Here is a 14672-nt window from a genome sequence, read left to right on the forward strand (position 1 = left end):
CCCTAGGCGGGTCACACATATGCTCAGGGAGAGCATGGGGGGTCATGCGCACATTGCATTATGAGTGTGCGTGTGCGTGCTTTCGGCACACAACAAGGTTAACCGCAAGGTTATCCATCACTGATCTAGATAAAACAAAAAAGCACAGCTGAAGAGCATGGAGATATTAAGTTAGTTTTTGCATGTACAAAATGCCAATACAGTCTTCTTTTTCTACAAATACATATGACATCTCTGATATATCTGAGTTGCAATCTTTTTTCTTTTACATTGCTCCCATGGCTAAAAATACTTTAATCCTGGCCATGAATGTTGTAACATTTTCACTTTTGTCTAGATATTGCTATTTTTAGCTTTTGAACCATCAACTTAGGCAACTTTGGTAGTTCTTTCTGGCTTTATTGTTTTCAGTAACCTTTTAAAACATTGATTTCTATCCTTATCAGAGATGAGATAGTGATCATTAAGAATCAACCTTTTATGCTCTTGCAATGTTGTGACCATAGAAATGTCCCTGATTTTAGCTGGGGTAGCTGATGTAAAAGAAAGCAGAACTGCCTACATCCTGAATGAATTTGCAGAAAAGGGAATTCCAGCTGTGGTAGCTTTTTTGTTTGTGGTTAATTAAATATACCTGCTTTAATTTTCTCTTCTGCAAAAAGTGTTAAATGTGCAGGTGACCTCATCCCTTCTATATTCATATTTCATGTTCATTTATTTTTACAGTCTAACCTCCTTGAAAGTTAGTGGAATTCTTTTGTTTCAGCAGAGCTTTAGAAAAGGGGATGATCCCCTAATTGTTAAGTCAGGTTGTTATGAAATTTCATTTAAATGTATGCCGATTAATTTACATTCAAAGTGACAATGAAGTTATTTCTAAGTTACTCAATATGATTTTATTATTGTATTATTATACAATTGTATCATAGCAGCCAGTTGTTTCGCCGGATTTGGCATTGGTTACTAGTTGGGCCCCACCCAGGGGCCTAGGACGTCATAACGTATTTTCGTAATATGCGTGCAGATCTAAGCAGTGTGGCTTTTTGCATTTGACTGATGGTGATTTTGTCAATTTTTAACTGTTATAAATGTAATTCCAGTGGTTTTGGAATAGCACCCAGTGTGCCAATTACTACTGGAATTACCACTGCTGGTTTGTGCCATAATAGTTGAATTTCAATTTTTAAGTCCTGGTATTTCGCGATTTTTTCATATTCCTTCTCGTCAACCCTGCTATCACCTGGTATTGCGATGTCTATGATTGTAACCTTATTTTTATCAACCAGTGTGATGTCTGGTGTATTATGCGCCAGTATTTTGTTGGTTTGTATACGGAAATCCCACAAGATCTTGACCATCTGATTTTCGGTGACTTTTTCAGGCTGATGTTCCCACCAGTTTGTTGCTGTTTTAATATTATAATTTTTGCACAAATTCCAATGGATCATTTGTGCTACTGAATTGTGCTGCAATTTATAATCAGTCTGCGCGATTTTTTTACAGCAGCTGAGTATGTGATCAACAGTTTCATCAGCTTCTTTGCAAAGTCTGCATTTGGCATCATCAGAGGATTTTTCGATTTTGCCCTTAATGGCATTTGTGCGGATAGCTTGTTCTTGCGCAGCCAGGATTAGTGACTCTGTTTCTTTCTTTAATGTACCTGTTGTTAACCATAACCAAGTTTGTTCACTGTCCACTTTATCTTTTATTTTTTCCAGGAATTGGCCATGCAGTGCTTTGTTCTGCCAACTCTCCATTCTTGATTTCATCACATGTTTTCTGTATTCTTGTTTCGTCTGTTGGGCCTTCAGTAGTTTTTTGTTCTTTACTTCGATTAATAGATGTTCTTGACTTTCTTTTAAATAATCAGCCAATGCATGTTTTTCTTCTTCAACTGTTTGCTTCACTTGTAATAATCCTCTGCCACCTGATTTTCGGGGCAGGTACAGTCTATCAGTATCACCATGTGAATGTAAACTGTAATGCATTGTCATTAGTTTCCTGGTTTTTCGGTCCAAAATGTCCAAATCAGCTTGTGTCCAGTTAACTATACCAGCTGTGTATCTTATAACTGGTATTGTCCAGGTATTTATGGTCTTGATTGTTGTTGTTGTTATAGGTTTTTGTATGGCAATAATGCCTTTCAAATATATTTGGCAGGATATACATTTCAAAATGAGTAAAGTATTAAATATTGTTTCTTGCAATAAACCATGTTTATCACAAGATAACTGCCCCATTGTTTTTAGGTAATTTAACTTAGTTTCAATTCCCTGTGTTTTTGCTGAACATGTAGTAATTTTTGCAATTCTTGGTATTATTGTGTACTTATAAATTACTTCCAAGTAATCATTATAGAGTAAGAACTATTAATTATGTTATTTCTTGTATTTAGTTACTTAATGCTATTTATAATCTGCCCCATTCCTCAAGGACTTTCAGCAGCTAGCAAACACTGAACTCAGTGGAATAGATATCTGAATGGATATGCATATTTTGATGTCAGTAATTTATAATTTTTTGTTGTCTTTCAATTATTTTTATCATTCTTGTCTAAACATTAATCAGCATACATAGCACACAAACCAGTCAAAGGATACATGCCACATAATAAATCTACATAATATTGCTTCAATGTAAATATTTTACAGATTTCAAAAAAAAGTAGCAATTGGTGGATTGCATTGCGTTCAGAATTACCCAGTGAAGAATTTCGGTAAGATTGCCATATACATTTTATTTTCTCTGTACTATCTTAGAAATTACTTCTCATTTTAATATAAAAGCAGCAAACCTGGACCCAATTGCAACTATATCCTATACAATTGTATTGATAATATAGAAGCTGGCATATTTTTCGTATCCTTTCTTTCTGGCAAAAGTAAGAATTCTAAATCCGATTTCCTTTTGGTGAATTTGGTGGATTTTTCCATGTTCTTCCATCTTAAATGTATAGAAATAGATACAGTGAGATTCAGGTTCAGAAAGGTTAACAATGCTATAGATAGACTATACTGCAATGGAATTTGTAATTAGTAATTATGATTGCTCTGATTCCCCTGATTCATTCGCTTACTTATCCTTTTCGAGTGCACATAGATTTAAATTCCATAACACATATTGGTGGTTACGTTTCAAGAACTGCGTACATTATTGCAATCCTGATAAAATAGGCAGTCATTAATGCTAAATGTACTATAAATGAAAAACCCCAAATAAAGAGTTTTTAATTCTGTTTCAGGTGTATTTAGGAATGAGAAATACAGATTAGATAAATTCTTCCCCAAATGGGAAGGATCTATGATCTCGGAGGATTTCAACCTGCTTTCCTTTGGGAGCGATGTCTGATGTAGCTTAGGAGTCAATAACATAGCATAGAATAGAATAGAATAGAATAGAAACAGGAGCAGAACAACAGAGTTGGAAGAGGCCTTGGAGGTCTTCTAGTCCAACCCCCTGCTTAGGCAGTTTATCACCTGCATGACAGCCATGTGCTAGGTCATCCAGAGCCGAACACAGGACAGTGGTCACATATCTGATCTGGTTTTCCTGTCAGAAAAGCAGCAAAGTGATCTGAACTTTAGCTCTAACAGAGTGCTTGCATCATGTGATCTTAACTTCAAAAGCCATTTCTTATAATTAAATACAATCTAAATTTTGTTTGCAGATGGACAGATGGATCACCATTATTGTATCAGAACTGGGCAGGAGATAAAGTGAGACCGAAGCCAGTTCAAGGGCAAAAATGTGCTTTTATTTCTTCCCAGACTGGTACATGTTGTACTTGGTTCTTATTATTTCAAATTATTTAAGGAAACATTTGATGAGGTTGCATAATTATGTTATTTTATTCCGAATCGTCTTTGCCTATTGCCATACTGTAGATAAGAATTTTTCTAACTACTGCAATGTTTGAAAGACACTGAAAACCTGGTTTTTGTACCAGACATTGTTTGGTGTTGTATTGTCACTCCAGGTTTGGGACACTATTTTTAAATTTTTAGATTGCTCTTATTTTTAATTGATAATTGCAGAATTTCATGTTAAGAGGCTGGCCCTATGCATTTAAATAAATATTTAATTAAAGTTATCATGAAAAGTATTCCAAGATTGCGCCATTTTTAAAATTGAGAATATTGATTTGTACGGCTTCCCCCTCCCCCCTAATATACAGTACAAAGATACCTTTATGATGTATACATTTCAATCCTTGGCCTGTTTTTCTTCAATGGAGAAGTGGCTTCTTTCTTTGTTTTTAACACAAGAGTGTCATTTATCATCCAGATCTCTGTCAAAAAAAGTTATTATTTATCATCTGTGTATGTGTGTTTATACCACAATGAATACTTACGTAGTGGCTGCTGGGAGTCTTTAATACTATGCAGAATTTGTGCTCCTTCATTCCAACAAGAATATCTTATTACCTTTTATAGTACTGAGTATGGCATGGGAAATGATTTCCTTGGAATAATATTGCCTACACTCGGAATGGTACACATCCCTTTTCCTTCTTGTGTTTTTCTTGGGCATCATTCAAACCTGCCTTGGAGGATCTCTGCAAAGTAAATTTAAGGCCGTTCCAATCAAATTAGCCTGGGGTTTGGGTTGCTCATCATTCAGTTCCCACAAATCATAATGGAAATGATTTGAGTAAAATAATTGATTGCTTTTATTTTGTACAGCAGGAGGAACCCAGGAAGTAATACAAGTAGCACTCTCTATATGAAACCGACTTTTGGTTTTTGCTGGAAGCATATTTAAACTTAAAAAAAAATACTGTGGGTGTATTACTCAATGCAGGTCAAAGCCAACTAGTCCTTCAGATCTGCTTCTCTCTCTCTCTCCCTCCCTCCTCCTCTCCCGCCCTCTCTCTCTCCCCCTCTCTCTCTCCCTCCCCCTCCCGTTCCCTCTCTCCCTCCCTCCCCTCTCCAGCCCTCTCACTCTCCCCCCTCTCCCGCCCCCTCTCTCTCCCTCTCTCCCTCCCTCCCTCTCTCTCTCCCTGCCTCTCCCCCCACCTCTCTCTCTCTCCCTCTCTCCCTCTCTCTCTCTCTCTCTCTCTCTCTCTCACACACACACACACACACACACACACACACACAGAGCCACATACACATCCCCATGGAAGCTTTGGGTGGCCCAAAAATGTTACTTAAAAATAGATGTGATGCTGAGGGTCACTGCTTTGTTTTGCAGTGTATTACTGGCTTTCTTCAGTTCTTTTTGTTTATTTGGGGATTTGCTATAACCTTTTGTAAAAGTGAGGATTTCCTATATTGCTCTAGCAAGTCCTATCCCAGCCTCCCTCCACTCAGTGACCCACGGCCTCCTTTTCCCAGCTTCCCTGCACTCACACTGCACTGCAGCAGCACCTCCTCTCCCAACTCGTGTGCAAATGGTGCCAAGGCTCCCGCTGCCTCGCCCATCTTATTGGTGACCCACCCCCTCCACTTCTGCTTAATGGCCTGTTAGTCATTAATGACATCATCTTGGGGATATGACAGTAACCAAGACCGGATTTCTGTTGCTAAGTGATATGAATCACATGATATCCTGCTTTATAGTTTCATTTCTTAGTGAAAACAATCTCGGTCCCAATTGCCCTTATAACTCAGGGAACATCTATATATTAATCTAAATAAATAATGGAAGAGTTGTCTTACATTTTCACTGCTATGGCAGTATGGATATTTACACTTGAGGCAGTCCTGATAGGAATATACTTCTCAAAAAGTGTTGCCCATAAATTATAACGTATTTAATTATATTGGAAATATATTTAATTGGTCAATATCTGTTAGCTCTCCCAGGTAAAACAGACAGGGTCTTATTTTATTTTGACCCCCAAAATAATCACTTGACCTTATTTTTGGGGAGGTCTTATTATTTTTGAGGTGCAGGAGGCAGCGAGCACAGCTGCTGCTGTGTTGCAATATTTTGGGGAGAGATTATTTTAACACATGCACTCAAAAGCCCAATTGGGCTTATTATCTGGGGAGGTCTTATTTTTGGGAAAGCAGGGTAGATGAGCTACATCTACTTTATTGTAGGACTATATAAACAGAATCTTGCTGATTCTGTTAATACAGAAGTATAAAACCTCCCACTGCCTCTTTTAATTTCTTGCTCCAATAGGGCGGTTCCTTCCTTAGTTTCCTTCTCTGACCTTTAAGCCCCTTGGGGCTCCTGCTTCTCTTAGTCTGAGTGTTTCCTAGGCAGCATCTCTTTCCCTCTTTCCCCAAGGTTGGTCATCCACACATTCCATTACAGTGCCATGCCATGTTGACAGGTTCATTTTAATTTTACTATGTTATTGCATCCTTTAGGACAATGGGACTTTGCAAATTGTACCCTTTCTCTTCCTTGTGTCTGCAAGCGTAAAAATGTACAAATTACTGAGAGAGAAATTTTGAAAGAAGAATATCAAGGAACATGTCCTAAAGGATGGCTGTACTTTGGATTCAAGGTACTTGCTGGTTTTTTTTAAAAAAAACTCCTAGAGTTTCAAACCTTAACCCTAAGTGTAGTATGTTGGCCAAAAATGGATTGCTATTTTTTTTATTAAAAAAAACCACTTAAAAGCACATGTCTTTATGTGTTTGAATTATTAAATACATGTAATAATTTAATAAATTATTTGCTTCATTCTAAAACATGGGGTGGCCATGGCCTGCGTGTGATGCCTCCGGCATGACACCCCTGTTCTAAAGTGATAGTTGAATATTACAGGTAGTCCTCAACCTACAACCACAATTGAGCCCAAAATTTTGGTTGCTAAGTGAAACACTTGTTTTGCCCCATTTTCTTGCCATAGTTATTAAATGAAATACTGCAGTTGTTAAATTAGTAACACAGTTGTTAAATGAATCTGGCTTCCCCATTGACCTTGACCACAAAAGGAGGTCACATGACCCAGGAGACTGCAACGGTCATAAATGTGAGTCAGTTGCCAAGCATCTGAATTTTGATCGCGTGACCACGGAAATGCTGCAATGGTTGTAAGTGTGTAAAATGGTCATAAGTCACTTTTTTCAGGGCTGTTGTAACTTTGAATGGTCACTAAATGAACCATTGTAAGTCAAGGACTACCTGTATGTACTAAAGTCTCCCAGGAGCCCAACTTGATTCCCTGGTCCCCATCAATCAGTATCATCTGATATTTAATTAAAAACTGCCTGTTTTTTTAAAAAAAATCTGATTCTCTTCCTGAGTGTTCTCAATTGCCATTCTATTTTTATATTGTCGCTTCTGTTTCCTTTTCTCTTTTTCAATTAATGAGCTAAACAAGGGATGTGGTCTACCATTTCTTTTAACTCAGCTTCTTCATTCTTTCCAAACCTACTCCTATCCAGTCTTGCAGATAAAATTTTGTTTCAGTGACTCATGGCTCAATCAATCTTTCTTTCTGTAAACAGTGTTTCCTGCTGCAGATTCCAAAGGATCCAGCCCATTTAAAAAATTGGTATTCTGCTCAAAAAACCTGCAGCTACTATGATGCATCACTGGTAACAGTTGAAAATGAAGTTGAACAAGGTACCCTACGGTGTGTTACACCTTAATCAAAATGTTATAAATATATGATTCTTACAGATATTGCATATTTTATTAGTAGGACTTCTTCTGTTATCTAAGTATATTTAAGGCTCTGGGTCTTAAACATAATAAGGTTTTGTAAGACTTAATAGCTGTTTTGGATATTATATGAGTAAAAGTAACAGGATCCAAAATGAGGCTACTTAAATACTTGACTAAGTTTTCTATTGGGAATTTATGTCTTGCAACTGAATATTTATTATCCTTGATAGAAGACCAGATATAATTTTCTATCAGAAAAAAATCACTTTACTACTTGCAATTGGTTGTAAAATACCATTGTTCAATAGTTAGTTTTTAACTATGGCAGAAGTAAGTAATGCTATAAAACACATGTATATTTGCATTTTATACAGTTATTTAACTTTGGATAAATTCCTATCTCTTGTATTTAAACTCATTTCCTGGGATTTAAGATCTCCCCTTGATAACCATCACAGCTAAAACCATTTCCTGGGACCTGAAGCTTGATACCTATTTTCTTCTCTAGTTTGGAAAGCATAGTGGCATTTACATAGAATCCTTTAAAAACTTTGCACTCAGTGACAAAATAAAACAGTAACAGAGAAGGAGTGTGGAAGTGATATGGAAATAGTACCTGAAATGGTTTGGTCAAGTGAAGAGAATGAATTAGGGTCAAATTACATCAGCTGTATAGTGTATTCTGCTTTGTACAATCCTGCTTACCTTGAAAGAATATACATACATACATACATACATACATACATACATACACACACACACACACACACACACACACACACACACACACACACACACAGAGGTGCATGAATGTTTAAGGTTGTTCCTTAGCAGTTAGTAACGGCAGTTCTAACTGAAGAAGGCTTTGATAACTGACTTTTCAGATTGATAAAAAGTCATTATACTTTCAAATTCCCCAAAAGTTGTATCAGCCTGCATTTCTTACTTTTCATCGCCATGTAATTTCAATCACTATTAATTTGAAAATAATAATTTAGCAGAGCTTAAATGTCTAAATTCTAGTTTTCTTTTCTAGCTTTCATTGCAATGAACCTATTTGGACATAAATCTAATGTCTGGATTGGTCTGCAGAGTGATAATTATGAAAAATGGCTTAATGGACAAGAAGTGGAATTTGCCAACTGGTCTCCAGCTCAAGTAAGGCAATGTAGTCTTACTTTTGTGTACCCTATATGGTATTTATAATGAATGTATTTCCTACTTAGATAGAAGGAGGAACGGGAAGGCTAAAGAAAACATGAAAACATAAAGCTCTTTCCTGAAGACGATATTAATCAGGAATAACCAAGTGTGCATTAAAATGGTAAAGATAAAAATGATCTTGAATCAAGATCATTTGCTGTAAGTGTTATGGAAATAGTCTGCCACCTTCTGGGATTTTTTTTCCTAATTCCCAGTCTAACCAATGGTCTAAAAGCTGTTTGATTTATCCAGTATGAATCATATCCAGTATCCACCTTTGGTGCTTTGCAAAATAATTATTTGCACTGGATTCGTGCAAATAAAGCATCTCCCAAAGTATTAAAGCAATTACATTATTTGCAAAGTTTACAGGGCTATTTCAAAAGATGTCTCTAATTGTCTGTGCGTGCAAATCAGATGATATTACTGGGCTTGCAAGGAAGGATGGGAGCCCCTTTCAAAGCAGATGTATGAGTCTCAGGGATGATGTAGTTCCTTTAAAGCTTCTATGAGACATACTTTGTTCATTGTAAGGAGTTTTGTGAAGCACATATTTTAAATTCTTTGCACTGCCATAAAATGCTGAACTATCAATAAGATATGAAAGTACAGGTGAAACTCGAAAAATTAGAATATCTTGCAAAAGTTCATTTATTTCAGTAATGCAACTTAAAAGGTGAAACTAATATATGAGATAGACTCATTATATGCAAAGCAAGATAGTTCAAGCCGTGATATGTCATAATTGTGATGATTATGGCTTACAGCTCATGAAAACCCCAAATCCACAATCTCAGAAAATTAGAATATTGTGAAAAAGTGCAATATTCTAGGCTCAAAGTGTCCCACTCTAATCAGCTAATTAAGCCACAACACCTGCAAAGGGTTCCTGAGCCTTTAAATGGTCTCTCAGTCTGGTTCAGTAGGAATCACAATCATGGGAAAGACCGCTGACCTGACAGTTGTGCAGAAAACCATCATTGACACCCTCCATAAGGAGGGAAAGCCTCAAAAAGTATTTGCAAAAGAAGTTGGATGTTCCCAAAGTGCTGTATCAAAGCACATTAATAGAAAGTTATGTGGAAGGGGAAAGTGTGAAAGAAAAAGGTGCACAAGCAGCAAGGACGACCGGAGCCTGGAGAGGATTGTCAGGAAAAGACCATTCAAAAGTGTTGGGGACTTTCACAAGGAGCGGACTGAGGCTGGAGTCAGTGCATCAAGAGCCACCACACACAGACGGATCCTGGACATGGGCTTCAAATGTCGTATTCCTCTTGTCAAGCCGCTCCTGAACAACAAACAACGTCAGAAACGTCTTACCTGGGCTAAAGAAAAACAGACCTGGTCTGTTGCTCAGTGGTCCAAAGTCCTCTTTTCTGATGAGAGCAACTTTTGCATCTCATTTGGAAACCAAGGACCCAAAGTATGGAGGAAGAATGGAGAGGCACACCCTGCAAGATGCTTGAAGTCCAGTGTGAAGTTTCCACAGTCTGTGTTGATTTGGGGAGCCATGTCATCTGCTGGTGTTGGTCCACTGTGCTTCATTAAGTCCAGGGTCAACACAGCTGTCTACCAGGAGATTTTGGAGCACTTCATGCTTCCTTCCACAGACGAGCTTTATGGGGATGCTGACTTCATTTTCCAGCAGAACTTGGCACCTGCCCACACTGCCAAAAGCACCAAAACCTGGTTCAATGATTACTGTGCTTGATTGGCCAGCAAACTCGCCATAGAAAATCTATGGGGCATTACCAAGAGAAAGATGAGAGACATGAGACCGAACAATGCAGAAGAGCTGAAGGCCACCATTGAAGCATCCTGGTCTTCCATAACACCTCAGCAGTGCCACAAGCTGATAGCTTCCATGCCACACCGCATTGAGGCAGTAATTGCTGCAAAGGGGGCCTAAACCAAGTACTGAGTACATATGCATGCTTATACTTTTCAGAGGTCCGATATTGTTCTATGTACAATCCTTGTTTTATTGATTGCATGTAATATTCTAATTTTCTAAGATGGTAGATTTGGGGTTTTTCATGAGCTTTAAGCCATAAGCATCACAATTATAACACATCACGGCTTGAACTATCTTGCTTTGCATGCAATGAGTCTATCTCATATATTAGTTTTACCTTTTAAGTTGCATTACTGAAATAAATGAACTTTTGCACGATATTCTAATTTTTCAAGTTTCACCTGTAAGCCTCCTCCATTTGAATTTGGTAGCATTATGAAAGGGACAAAAATCTTCATAGTATCAGTGAATTTGGTAGCCCAGTTCTAATATAAGCAAATGTTGGGGAAAGAAGAAAAGCAAAACTAGAATTGTGGAATGTTGTTGATGGATTTTGCTTTCCAAAGATTATTTAATGAATTCAGTAATAAAGTGATGTCCTTTGATAGCTCTCTTATTCATTGTTCAAACATAAATTGTTTCAGTGAAAGGAAATTACAGGTTCAACTAAGATCATCTTGAGAAGAGCTCAACAGAAAATCCCAAGAAAATTATTGTTGCAAACTCTATCTTTCTCTCTCTCTCAAAAAAAAACAACTTGTATTTGATTGGAAATTTTTATAGGTGAACTTCTGGTGGTTACGTAATTAAATATTTCATATCTTATAACAAATCTATCAGTTCTAATAACAAAGAATACATTATTTGTTTACACAAAAATCAATAATAAGAATATGTCATGAGATTTATTATCTGTGTTATTTAGTCAATTTCTGTATCATTTTCCTGTGTGTTTTACTGAGATTTTTTTTAAAATCCCTAAAAATAATGCAGAACAAAGAAAATTCTGAAAAAGGGCAGTGCAGCTAATAACACTACATGTTGATTGTTTTAAAGACAGTGAATTGTGGGGACCAAAAAGCTAAGAGGGAGGTGGGTGAATGAAAAAAAACCTATAGTATCATGTTTTGTGGCATTTTCCACTTTTATTTTATTTATAGTCTGATTATCAGTGTTTTTTTTTTAAGAAAAAGTCTGTCTATGGCTTTTCCCACTGATTTCTATCATGATATATTAATTTCAGAATCATTACATTGCTGATACTGAAAAAAAAGTTGTCCTATGTACTTCAATACTAAATAATCCAAGTTTCAGTTTAATGGGAAAGTGGTACCTTGAAAACTGTGAGAACAAAAATGGGTTTGTCTGCCAGAAAGCTCAAGGTAAATTGTTATAACATTTGTATAACGTTATACATGTTACATTAACATAATGTATTATACGTTAATCTTTATAATCTAATCTCTTTCGCACATTGTATGAAGTCTACTACCTAAATGATCCATCCAGCAATTATACTTGAGCTAAAATAGTGTTTCTCAGCCTTGGCAACTTTATGGGTGGACTTCAACTACTAGAATAACCCAACCATCCAGGTTGATGAGGAATTCTGGGAGTTGAAGTCCACCCATCTTAAAGTTCCCAAGGTTAAGAGACACTGATCTAAAGCTGCACAGAGTTGTAAATCACAAAAGAACTACTTTAAAAAAGTGAATGCTTCTATTTCAGTTTTGGATGCTTTGTATAGGTGAATGTGCAGAGAGATTCCCCTTATAGATAGGATGAAAAATTGGAAAAATTATCTTGTACAAAATTCTGAATGACCGTGATGGTAGGAAAGAAATGATTCTGCCTAATGACAAAAATGAATATATAAAAATGAGACCAGAGGGTACAGAAAAACTAAAAGAGTCAAGACATCTTTTTGCAAATTAGAATGCTTACCAAAATTGTGTATAGCCAGTTGTGTACAGATTAAAGATAAGGGAACAGTGAATATAGCAGCTGCATAAATTTGAGCGCCCTTCTATGTGATTTGGTGGTATTCCTGCTATATAGGCAGGATAACTTTCAATGTTCAGGTAATCATCATGTTATAATAGCAATAAGGCTAGAATTTCCATTGCTAAGTGATGTGTTCATATAGCATGATGCCCCATTGTATCACACAGTGATGCAATCTCAGTTGTCTCAGTTGGCATTGTAACCCAGAAACTTTACAGGTCATTAAGAGAGGATCTCATGTGACCAAACTCCTAGGCAAGCAGGCCAACAGGTGAGAACTGCAGGTGAGTGGGTGACTGCTGCACACAGGCACCACTGAGCCAGGCAGGCTGACAGGAGTCACAGCCAGGTGCAATTGAGCATGAGCAGGCTTGCAGGGGCCAGAAGGCAGGCAGTACAGAGCACAGGTAACAAAAGAGCAGACTTCCACAAGCTTCTTTTGTTGCAAGGATTATTCAGCACGTCTGGAGAATACTACTCTGGGGAAGATTGATGAGCAATAATATTCATCTACCTCTTGGCTTAATTTTTTATATACTCTCTTGTCACAGGGTTCTTTTTTCAATAACCAGTTCAGTGGGCTCCACAAACTCTAGATGTCCCACCCCTTGCTATTATTTTAGCAATAACAATAACACTTAGACTTACAGCCTTCTTTAAGCATTTACAGAGCGTATTACCTCCAACCATCTGGGTTTTCATTTTACTAACCTCGGAAGGATGGAAGGCTAAGTCAACCTGGAGCTGATGAGACTCAAGCTGCCAAACTGTTGGCAGTTGGCAGAATTAGCTTGCAATACTGCATTCTAACCACTGTGCCACCACTGCTCTTAGCCATCCAGATATCAGAAACTGGCAGATATTTGTGTAGTAGTCCCAGTTTGATTCCATACCCTTCCTAGGTCTACTGGGAAGATCTACTACTAATCCAAGAATCTGTTTTACTATCAGGAGTGAGCTTCTCCAATTCTCATTTTCTCTTAGGTTGCTTCCAGTTTCCTATTTGGATTAGAGAATCCAGAACCCTTCTCACTCATGGAGTCCTTCTGCACCCACTGCCTCTCCAAAACTAGCACACCAATGACCATAATCAACACACAAACACACAGCTGCTTTGCTGCAGGGCTTCTATAGCTGTTCTTTGCTAAGCAGCTTGTCTGTCTTGGGAGAGGTCTTAAAGGGGAGGCACCATCAGACCAGCTGCTAGCTAATCTAAGGCCATCTGTTCTCTCCCAACTCTTAATAGCGTGCAATGTTTGTCACTTATATTTCTTTCAGAGATGGCTATAGCTTGTTTGAAAATGTCCAATGTCTTAATGTTGAGCTTTTAAAATTTTTTTCAAATGACTCTTGATCTTCTCTATCACAGATACTTCTAGACATAACATTGATCCTTCAGTGATGTACTCAATCCCGGATACTTTAGAATATGCAAATAGGACCTATACATTGATCAATGGCAGTATGACTTGGTACATGGCTTCACAAATGTGCAAAAAAATTGGGGCTGAATTGGTCAGCATTACAGACTACTACCACCAAGCTTTCCTTACCGTAATGATAAATCGAGTGGGTTACGCTCACTGGATTGGATTGTTCACTTCAGATGTAGGTATTTCAAATGTTTGTCCAATTGATGTAGTTTATTAAGTGCATTCAAATTTTATTTATCAGGAGAGTAACTAAAGGTCTATGTCCAATGAGTGTATGTAAAAATACTTTGGCGTTTAACTTTAAGCGGTATATAAGTCTACTGCTATTGCTATTGCTAACTCTTGGGGAATTTAAAACTCAATGAAGATAATATTTAAGGCAAAGGTTAGTGTAAGGTAAAGATACTACATAACAATGTTCCTAACAACAACAGTGATACAGTTAAAAGGAATAGTAAATTGTAATCCTAGAGTTTTCATGTTTTATTCCAGGATAGAATTCTGCTATAAAATTAGTAATGATGAAGTCAGGATGGATGTTTTATCTGCCTTCCCTTGTGGAGGACAAGGGTAGGTTACGGTTAGGGTTTTTTTTCCCCTATTCCAATTACATTGGTTACCAGGAGGTACCACTTGACTGGTTGGAATTTATCAGACATGGATAG

At 37.3% G+C, this 14672-nt stretch overlaps 1 protein-coding gene across 1 annotated transcript in view; it reads left to right on the forward strand.

The window, feature by feature from the left end:
* Positions 1-14672, forward strand: part of PLA2R1 (phospholipase A2 receptor 1) — a 77029-nt gene that overhangs the window by 51215 nt on the left and 11142 nt on the right. The window contains exons 18-24 of the mRNA XM_087709905.1: positions 2652-2716; positions 3668-3771; positions 6324-6463; positions 7413-7530; positions 8609-8730; positions 11814-11952; positions 13944-14182. Of these exons, the coding sequence (XP_087566031.1) occupies positions 2652-2716; positions 3668-3771; positions 6324-6463; positions 7413-7530; positions 8609-8730; positions 11814-11952; positions 13944-14182 (927 nt within the window). The remainder of the gene's footprint in view (positions 1-2651; positions 2717-3667; positions 3772-6323; positions 6464-7412; positions 7531-8608; positions 8731-11813; positions 11953-13943; positions 14183-14672) is intronic.

This window comes from Thamnophis sirtalis, unplaced genomic scaffold, assembly GCF_051295495.1.
Source record: "Thamnophis sirtalis isolate CommonGarterSnake01/CBP01778 unplaced genomic scaffold, rThaSir2_p1.2 scaffold_1, whole genome shotgun sequence".
NCBI lineage: Eukaryota > Metazoa > Chordata > Lepidosauria > Squamata > Natricidae > Thamnophis > Thamnophis sirtalis.